Genomic DNA, 10,793 nt, shown 5'->3' on the forward strand with positions numbered 1-10,793 from the left:
TATTGGATCCAACCGTGCAGCCGGGCTTAAATGATCTTTTGTGTCTGCTTAAGCCGAATTGAACCTAGTTATTTGGACGGAAGACAATCAGGAAATTCCAAGGCTTTAGATTAGTTGAACTAAAAAACTTGACAAACATTCTCCTTCCAGCTGGATTGGTGCTTGAGATGTCAAGATAAAATAAAACCTTGTGTATACACTCATACTGATTCTGCGTTTAGCCAAACATCAATTTAAATAGATAGTTAACCTCACCAAAGGAATTTTAGCAAGTGAGAGAGATGTTAAAGGGGAGGGGGAGACAAAGGACTGTGCCAGTTATCATAGTTATTTAACAACATTTATTTCCTTCTCAATCTTTAGTTTATATGCAAAGAAACACCACAGCACGACTGGTTTAACAGAAGCTCATTGTTATCGATAGTACTGTAATCAATACAGATATACTATCTCAATCCCCCAAACAATGGTTTCAAACACAACCCCTAGAGTGCAAAAGGTTGCCTCCTCCCTACAGCAGAGCATGTGGATTTGAAGGCTATGCTCCAGAACATTTTAATATATAAATTCAGCAAGTAGAGGAAAAAAAAAATAAGGCTCACATATTTCTAAAACATGGAAGTGGTCTTCACATGGTCAATTTAATGATGTAACCCAAGATCATACAAATGAATGAAAGCTCCCATCATCAGTAAGGCTACAATTGGTTTAACATAGAAAAACGAGAATATGATCAAATACCTTATTTCAGGCACATGAAGTATTAGTACCGTTCAATCCACCAAGAGGCAATGAGATAGTGAAAGATAGAAACAATCTACATTATAATATTCGATAATTGTTCTGTAAACATAAGCCAGAGTCCCAAAAATGCTACATTGAGGCTGTTGGGAAATTAAAGCAGCATATTTAAATATTCTACTTAATACCCTTACATATGCAATACATGTTTCATAAAACTTTTAAAAAATCAAAAAAGGAGATGCAAAGTTAAAATGATTTCCCCCTTCAAGGAGAAGTGTCAAAAAGTGCATTTTTCCCCAGTTTCCCATTAACTCAATGGACTCAGTACTCAGTTCTCTCCAAAACAGGCCCCAACTACAAACTGCTTTACATATAGCAAAAGTTTGCCCAGTGCTCATGGCTGAAAGGCAAACCTTAACAAATATCTGGAGCAGTAGTTCTTTCAAGTAGTTTTGAAGCATTCTGCAAATTTTCGGTAACACTTTTGAACACATTGTCCTGCCTTAGAAAGACATATCTTTCTTTTACAGGCTACTCCTTCAAACACTTAACTAGTGAAAGATAATCAAGTCATTTACCATCATTTGAGTATTTACGTGTTACATATCATAGTGTGACACAGCACTTGCTCAATTGTGCATTTGTGATTAAAAACACACTGCACATGATGGATATATATATACACTATAACTTCTGGAGGGGGGAATCATGTGAAATTTTATCAAAATAGATTCAAGGAGCAATCTCACAGTTAGTGTACAACTGATAATTATCACAAAAACACATATTAAGCAGAATGTGTCCTCTATCACTGGTGTAACTCTAATTGAAACATCCCCCTACATACCGTGACAATCAGAAAAAAAGACTTGCAAAATTGGCCCCATTATTCAATATGATCAAGTTCATAAAGAAAGAAGCATCCTGTAGTTAAAAGATATTCAAGATGTTCAATTTTATTTAAAATATAACTAGGAAATGACCTGGCTAATATTCCTGAAACATTACCTGTGAAAATAGGTATGATACAACATATTCTGCCACAAAAACAAGCTGATGTATAATTAAAAGGAGGACCAAACCTGACAACTATGTAAAATGCTTTCCTATTTTATCACTGTATTAATATACTCAAAATAGTAGCTAAACATCATGCTTTACTAAGATGGTGCAGCAATTTCTTTTCAAAGAGGAAATAAAAATCAGAAACAGCCCATTACTATATATTCCATTGTGTACACAAACTAACCTAAATAAAATCAGCCAGTTCATGCTAAGAAGTTTAAAAGTGAGGCTTGTAATTTTTAATAAATACAAACTAAAGCATTCAAAAATTATGAAGCTTTAGCTGTAAGACTTCTAATTTATATTTTATAATATTTAGTTTTTTTGTGTATTCATACATACATACATGCTTGCACATTTCTAGTTCTGGCTCTGTGAATATTACATTGTCCATAGAATAGAAAACCATGAGATTTTCAAAATGTTTTTTTTTTCAATCAGGCCAGCAACATGAGAATTATATCACACAATTATTTCATGCTTTGGAATGATGTATGGAAACTAATTATGAATATTAACAAGTGGCCTTTAAACAAAAGAAACACAAATGTTTTGCTTATATTTGATCATTTTAGAAGTAAAATGTAACACACCATAATGTTAACTATGCAATATTTTTATTTTGTAATATAAAGACGGACTGCAACACTTACCACACCTGCATCTCTTTGTTGGCCTTTCTCTATGTGTTTTAGAATCTTTAACTATTGGGGGGAAATGTTTAGTTCCAAAATGCTTCAGTACTGATATTGTCAAGTGAGAATTTGTAATCAGCCCTACTTTGCAGATTAAAACTTGTAACCAGTGGAATCATGTTTAAGCTAGAGTAGGATTATAAATCCATGTACAAGTGACTAACAGAACTGAGATGTTCTCCTCTACTTTATTTTACAAAGTATTTTGTGGAACTGCTTTTAAAACCTTCCAAAGACTGAATTAGGCAGGAATTGTGTCGGACTACGCAAACTGTCACAGGTAAGAGTACTGACTGCTGTTCAGGCATCACAATCATTATTCATAGTAGTGTCCAGCAATCTAGTGCTTTCAAAACATTTTGAACTAATTTATCCCATTGCTCTTAACTATTGAGTATATTACTGTAGAATGTAGATGCTCGAAATCATCTGGAATATAGTTGGGAGAAAATGGATTTACTACCGTATAATTGGAATAAAGGTTTTGTCTTGCATGCCTTCCAGCTCCCTCTTATGTGGCCAAAAGAAAACCCAGAAGTATTTGCTTCTCTTTTAAATCACTTTTTGGCTTTCCCAAAGCTGACTATGGCTAGCAGTAACCATATTTCTCTGTAACAATTCCATCCAACTCAATCCCGTTCCTTGAATTTTTGAATTCCATGAATGTTATTTTGAAAATAAATTAAGATAATGGTTTAGGATTTGGGTAGAACACTAAAGTGAAGCTAATAAGCAAAAATCTATCATTAGTTCTCATGGATGGGCTGGAAACAATGGGTGTGCCCATCAGTTCCAAGTTTGCTGCAATTCATTCCCGGTGCACAAATAAAATGTATCATGATATCTGAACCAATGCTGCAGACAGCAATCTTGTTCCATCGGCTGCTGTCTAGAATTCACTATGAATTGAATAATTCAGCTAAGTAATTTTATCCAACAAAAAAATAAATGGCTCAGTTAAGTCATAAATATGTTTACAAAAGTAAGAAATATATTAAATTTTTAGCAAATATATGCTGATGAATTTGATCTGTTACATTTTTTCCATTTTTTTACTTAAAATTATCAGATGCAGTATCTCTATTCCAGTACACCACAGATAACACTGCTAAGACAGAGACCAGCTCCGGCTCTCTAGTCCCAGCAAACTCTATTATAGAGTTTAAATTCTAAGATTTATATAATAAGGAAGAAAGGAAAGGAGAAAAGAAGTGTAACCTATTTTTGTCTTACACCTTACAGTCCAGGTGATATGCAAGTAATTTTCCAATTCATATTTAGTAAGCTGATGTCACAGGTCCAATACAAATATGGGATATTTGTCAATGGGCAAATTTTAAATTGTCATTATTAATGCTACATAGTATATTTATTTTAAAATAGTATTCATTTTCATCTAATAGGAAATGTAAACCACATGCTAAGTGGTTAAACTTTTGAAAAGATTCTGTCAAGTTTGGTGTCCTCTTCCAATAGTTGTACTTTTTAAAAAGGTCACACACGCATAAATCAACAAGCAGAAAGAACAATCCCAATAAGAAGCTTAATACAAACTAATTTCAGGGAAAAAGGGATTATTGAAGAATCATTTTAATTTTTAATTCAATCCATCAGGCATAAAGTTGAAACTGGTTCTGCATTAATGTGTCATTTAGCCTCAAGTTAACACAAACGTTATGTTGTGTCAGGACGGCATGTTCTTTTCAACAGGATTTCACTGTGGTAACAAGGACAGAACTTCAATTACTACATTTCTTTGCAACTTCTTTTTAATAACAGTCTTCTTTTTTCTTGCAATTAATTTGTAGTTGAAGCCATACTTCATTCAGCATAACTTTAGAAATTACAAAGATGATTCAAACTGTTTGTTGGGGTTAGGCTCTGCTTCTAATTTTACAGCAGGTATGCATTCTGATTTAGTCCTCCGGGCTTTGTGATGTGGAGAGTCAATAACTATTTCGGAGCAAGAAATACTAACTGAAGGGGACTTTTCTAACTTCTTTCCTGTAGCCTTTTCCACAGTCCCACAACACTGCTTCAGAGCACACTGGGTTCTGCAGGGAAGTTCACATTTACTTACACCTTCATCAGACCTTACAATGACAAATTCAGGCTGAATGGTTGTTGCATGTATCCCTTCATCATGAAAAATCTCCTTAATATCTTTTGCCACTTTCATGTAGGATTCTGGATCCTTACATTTTATATGAGCAGTGCCAATTATCCTGCTTCCTGCCAGCTGCCAAACATGCAATTCATGGACAGCTTCTACATCTTCCAGCTTACGGAGTTTCTCATTTAAAGAGCGAATATCAATTTGCTTAGGAACAGTTTGCAAAAGAATAAGAGCAGATTCTTTAAGCAGAGGATAAGTAGTATAGAGTAGAATGCAAACCATGATCAGACAAAGTGAAGGATCTAAATACAGAACCCAACAAGGACCAGCTACAGGGATTTCCTCTACTGGAGAAAACTGAGTCAAGTTTGTACAGGGGTCATTAACACAAAAATTGATGCATTCCCCATCCTCCGGGCATGGAGTCCAGTAAGAGTAAAATATTATGGCATTCACTACTACAATAACTGAACCCAAGGCATCTCCAAGAACATGAAGGAACACTCCACGCATATTGAGCTGACCACTGGTATCTTCGTCGATCTCCATGTCTATAGAGGTGGGACTGCTAATATTTCCATTTGGTTGCAGTTCCATTTGGCTGTCTTTTACTACATCACCTGCAAAGACAAGAGCAACATTGTTATGCAAATATGAAATCTGTGATGACTGAGTAAGCAACATTACATTAATGTAGTCAGTGAAGGAGATCAATTAAAAATAGTAGTTTTCTTAGCAGAAATCTGGATTCAAAAGTATTTAAGTTATTATGTCTGCCTTATGGTGACATTAATGATCTCTTCAGGGTTCTAGAACAGGGAGCTTCAACTTTTTCCATAACCTGGGCCTATTTAGCCATGTAACAGAAGGCTCAATGTTTTAGCAAGTAATCAAAATTATTCTCCTTTCAAAATATTCTAATTTTAAGTGGTAAACTAGAATAGAATGTTATGCAGGACTGCTGATGCAATCCTTTTCAAGTTGGACAAATGGTTCTCTGGGTCCTGACATTAGCTTCAGACCAAAGCTTCAAAGAAGCAATCACCAATTTAGTTGCTTTCAGAATACTTGGCATCAACTACCATAATCCCCAGCCACACTGTCAACTGTCTAATATTTAAGGGAGTCAGCTAGCAGTTCTGAAGAATTCCACATTGGGAAAGGCTGCTTTATGATTCACAGCCAATCTTTGTTCAAGCATTCATTAGCTTTCCTAGATTTATTAAACTAATTAAAGCAAAATTCTAATCATCATAGTTAGAGATGAATAAAAGGAAAAAAAGAATATCTAGGCATATACTGAAAGTTTTGGAGAAACAGCTGACAAATTTGCTATTTTCAAAAATCTGTTCTCTTGAGCATAATCAACCATTTATTTTCAAAAAATGAGACATCCACTGTAACATACATACACAGAAAAACTATTACTGTAGAGATACAATAATTTATATATGCCTGAATGCATACTCACACTGACATATCAAGGATGCAGGGGAAATTATCAGGCAAAAGAAGAGAGAATTGTTTAAGGAAAATGAAAGCTAATGCCCTTCACTGTTGACGATTCTAGTATATGAGAGTTCAAATCAAAACATCAGAACATCAGTTAGCATATCCTGACCATCACTATATACTGTTAAATGTAATAACTGATACAACTGGTATTCCATCACTTTTCACAGGTGAAATGCAAAGTATTCTGGATTTGGTATCAGGTTTTGCTTCCAATCACACTAGTATCCTAAACTAATTCACAACGATCCAGGAAATGATTTCGATCAATATATCTTCTCCTTGTAAAACTTAGCACTACTTCCAGTGAATTCTCCTCCCAGAAGATGGAGTGGAGGGAAGGGAGACAAACTTTTCTATTCAGGGAAGTTTGGCAGTTTCCGAACTTTATTCATGTTTGCTTTTCAAGTGATTTTGAGAAGCAAGAATTCCATGGCTGGCTCCAATGGTTGAAAAAGAGAAGAAGGAGTAAATCAATTTAAAAAGTTGCAGGGAAATTAAAGAAAGTAGTCATTGTTCTTCCCTCTAGCTAGGCCCCATGTGGTTAGGCTGAATTATGGTGGAAAACCACCTGCTATGGATTAAATATATAGGAAGAAACTAGAGGCACTTTCACATGTGCACTATGCATAATCGCATATACTCATAAACCTGGCCTCTCAATGGTTAGTCCCCGAGGATATGCTAGAAATGGACGTGATCTGCTCAAGCCCCCCCCCAAGGAAAGCCTTAGTCACAGTGCCTAATTTTTAAAAAGTGACAATTGAAGCCAATAAAAATAAAAAGGAAATTACCAAGTGAAAGTATTACACACACAAAAATGCCAAAAATACTATGAGGATGAAGTAGCATTTGCTACAAAAAAAAGGACAAAATGATGAAGCACCATCATCATCTGAGAAAAATCTACACTTAGAATCTCACTGTTCTGAGCTTTCCAAAAAAGGTTGTTTATTTGAACATCATATAACAAACTAAATTTAATTTCTTTCACATCAAATAATACTGTCCAAATTCAGCACATGCTGACTATAGTAAGATAAAAATGCAAAACATATCGTAATTATTGTACAGGAAAATTTGCATTCAGTATTTTTTTTCCCAGAAAACCCACATCTTGGAGGAGGAACTATATAAAACTGCAGGTTGAACAGGAGAGAATGAAAACTGCCTATTTGCCCACACTCTCAGTGACATTCTAAATTTGGATAGCAGCATTCTGCAGGCAAAAAAATAAGCAATTGTTTTCATGCTGAAAAACAAAAATGACAAAACAGCCATTATATCAAGAGAGACCATTTGTCTGTGTGTTGTATTACAAAATGAGTTTTAAGAGTAGTTATGTTGCAGATACTGATGACAAGAACACTACTGGCTCAATGATTCCAGCAATGTAACCGGTGGAACTTGAATCATCTCCCACACTCATTTCATTAAATTGACTCCACCTCTATAATGATTTTTACAACTCCCAATGATGGAGATCAAGAGTTACACTTATGGGTGCTGAAAACAAATTATGTATGTATTAATATACCAGGAATGCTCCTAGCTAAAGATGTGAGCCTAAAACTTTCAAGCTTTAACAGCCATTACAGGAACTTCTTAAGGAGACATGTTTATTCTTAGAACCAAAACTCCATGAATAGGGTTTGGAAGACAAACTACCATGATGACAATGTTATCTTCAGGCTAAGAGTCATCCCAATAGAACTATTGTCAGGGTACCTTTATGCCTCACTAGTAATCTGAAAAAACTAGATTAAATAATCTGGGTTACCCATAAATACCATAATTTTGAAAAGCATTTCCAGCATCATCTTCCCAAGATAGAACTAGTTTTTAAGTGGGGGAAGGGGACAAATACAGCTGCAAAATCACACTGGCACAATGGATCTTATTGCATAAATCAGCCAACAATGATCCCAAGGCCAAATGCAAACTTCTAAGAAAATCAATTGCTTACATAAATAATTTATGCCAAGAGATGAACAGTGGCAATAAATCCTACCAGCCAATCTGCTTTAGAAATTATCTCAGAACTGATTAAATTATGAATAAATCAACATTTCTATATTAAACTAAATTACAATTACATTAACTATAGAATATTGCCAGAGGAATTAATTTCCATGGCAGGGAATAAGTTCTTCATCTGCAATGTAGTCTAGCCCTTAAAGGAACAATTCTGCATTTATTTTATTATATTTATATTTTGCCTTTCATTCAGAAGATAAAAGTGCCATACACAGCACTTGCAATTCCTATTTTTCCCAAAACCCATTCTGTGAAATATGTTGGTCTAAGAGGATAGTAACATCCCTAAAGCCACCCAATGAACTTCCATGGCAGAGAGTGGAATAGAAATTAAGAGCAAACACACACTAGCTCTCAAATAATAATCCATATAATTTTGTCCAAAAAAGTGGATGATTTGATGATTAAATCTCTAATGACAACAGACTTAGAAAACTCAGTGACCTGTGTTGATGGCTTATAAATATTTCATGTTGGTAAAAAAATCTATAGACTACATTATTGGAAAAGAATGACAAATATTCTGTGTATGCTTAGAGAGAACTGCATACCAGATCTACCATGACAGCTGCTGTCTATGTATAATATACTTTCTAGTATAATTAAGTTCTATGTTAAATTTTGCTGCTGTAAAAAAAAAATCAACCAAAAAGAACCCACATTACATAAAGGCTGCTAGTTGTTGAGATACATGGAAGAAAAGTGCAAGAAAAGAGGAACACTGAAGTAATTCTCTTCTATACAAGGCACATTAATAATTTTAATTACTTTAAATTCACTACAACAAAGTTATCTAAAACCTTTCCGAGTATTTATTATTCTCTTTTAGTGAAAGTGGGGTTCAGGAACAGTTTTGTTCTTGAATAATTAATGACCATTTCCCATATTCTGGGTTTTCAGAATTCAGTCCGATTAGAGTAAAATGAAGTACAAGAAGCCTTCTCTTTATGGCCCAATGAAGAATCCTGGAAAGGCCTATAGCAATATTTAAGATCGGAAGATCTAGGAAATGTGGTGAGCAAATGGTATTAATATAAATTAGAGAAAAAGTTGCAATCTCCCAAAGCGAAAGATGCTCAAAAGTGTCTGCTGGGGCATGATGAGGTAACAGTAACCATGGCAGTGGGTTGCCAAGACAGTAAATTAGGGTCAGCATGGCACAATCTCACAGGAAAGACAGATCAGCAAAGGATAAAACCTCTTGCCATTGATCAGCCCAAGGGGAAATTTCCAACTTTGGGTCAGGAGGGCTTGGTGTGTCTTATGATCCTTTTATCACCTTGATGATAAAGCCCAAGGTTTTTCCACTGGTTTAAGAGGAGCCCTTTCTGATGCAGGCTGGGATCTCGGTACCTCTGGACACCATCAGATCAGGGCGGAAGCCCCTCCGCATCTGCACCCCACCCCTCCCCAAACCTCAGCTCACCCAGCTTCTCCAGGCTGACTCCATTGGAGCTGTTGAAATTGTCCACCAGGGTGTTGGTCTCCTCTTCTTTATGTAGGTCGCCGGGAGACGGCTCCGCCTTGCCGCCTCGGGAACCGCTCCGCCGGTGGCTTCCCCCGCCGTTCCCGCCATGCGAATGGCCGTGGCCGCCGCCGCCGCCGTGCTGGTGGAAGAGGCAGAGCCCCAGGACGTTGATGAGCAGCCCGGCGGCCCCGACGCCGATGACCACCAAGGGCTGCTCGATCTCATGGGGTTCGGTGAAGCGCTCGATGGCTTCCAGGAAGATGGTGAAGCAGAGGGCGGTCAGGAAGACGGCGTTGACCAGGGCGCCCATCACCTCGGCCCGCACCCAACCGAAGGTGTTCTTCTTGGTGGCGCGGGTGCGCTGGGCGAAGCGCACGGCCACCAGGGCCACCACCAGGGCCATCACGTCGGAGAGCATGTGGAAGGAGTCGGAGAGCATGGCCAGCGACGACGTCAGCCGGCTCACCACCACCTCCACCACGAAGAAGCCGAAAGTCAGCGCCAGCATGCACATCAGGCGAACCCGCCGGCGGCCGTGCTGCCGCCGAGCCGGCCGCTCGCCCGGACTCTCCACGCCCATGCTGCCGGCCTGCGGAGCCACTCAGCCGCTTAGCAAAGGCGCCGCTGCCGCAACCAAACCCGGAGCGGGGGAAGCAACACCTCTCGTCAGCCGCCGCCGGTGAAATCACCCTTCTCGACGCGGCTAGTCTCCGCAGTAATCCTCCAACCGTGCCGGGGCTTCTGCTCTCCCAGCGGGCCGAAAGGGTTGCTGCGATCGTCGCTATCGACAAACCGCCTCTCTGAGCCGCCGCGCCGTCTCCCTTCTATATAGCCCGCGTTCCAAGAAGCGGCGGCAACCACCCCGCCGCTCTTTGCAGACGGTTTGAAACTAAACTTTGCACCCGAACCCGCTAACACTCCTTTCCACACGGAACCCCAGAGCCACCCGCCGTTAGGCTCCGCCTATCTGGATCTTTTTCATTGGCTACGACCCCGGCAACCGGGCGGCACCACTCACACCTCCCGGCGGGATTGGCCTCTGGGGATAGTCTCGACAAACCATCCACCGTGCCTCCAGACGGCTTTCCTATTGGCCTGGCTTACCTCAGGCTTTTCGGAGGTCCCGCCTTAAGAGGCGGGGCGATCGTTTTGATTG

General features: G+C 38.5%; 1 protein-coding gene across 1 annotated transcript; it reads right to left on the bottom strand.

Annotated features, from left to right (window-relative positions):
* Positions 1 to 326: 326 nt before the first annotated feature.
* SLC30A1 (solute carrier family 30 member 1) lies at positions 327 to 10,500 on the bottom strand. The gene is made up of 2 exons (XM_070932382.1): positions 9,596 to 10,500; positions 327 to 5,240 (listed from the first exon to the last, which is right to left on the bottom strand). Exons 1-2 carry the CDS (start codon positions 10,215 to 10,217, stop codon positions 4,348 to 4,350), a joined length of 1,515 nt encoding a protein of 504 aa, XP_070788483.1. The 5' UTR covers positions 10,218 to 10,500; the 3' UTR covers positions 327 to 4,347.
* Between the last annotated feature and the right edge of the window lie 293 nt (positions 10,501 to 10,793).

The sequence above is a fragment of the Pituophis catenifer genome, unplaced genomic scaffold (genome assembly GCF_029215685.1).
Source record: "Pituophis catenifer annectens isolate HBS135680 unplaced genomic scaffold, rPitCat1.0.hap2 SCAF_1, whole genome shotgun sequence".
NCBI lineage: Eukaryota > Metazoa > Chordata > Lepidosauria > Squamata > Colubridae > Pituophis > Pituophis catenifer.

What these genes read in the sequence shown, in the direction of transcription:
- SLC30A1 (XM_070932382.1), bottom strand. Translation starts at nt 10,217, where the DNA reads ATGGGCGTGGAGAGTCCGGGCGAGCGGCCGGCTCGGCGGCAGCACGGC. An exon ending in AGTCAGCCTGGAGAAGCTGG is followed by an intron (nt 5,241 to 9,595) that starts GTGAGCTGAGGT and finishes TTGTCTTTGCAG; the next exon opens with GTGATGTAGTAAAAGACAGC.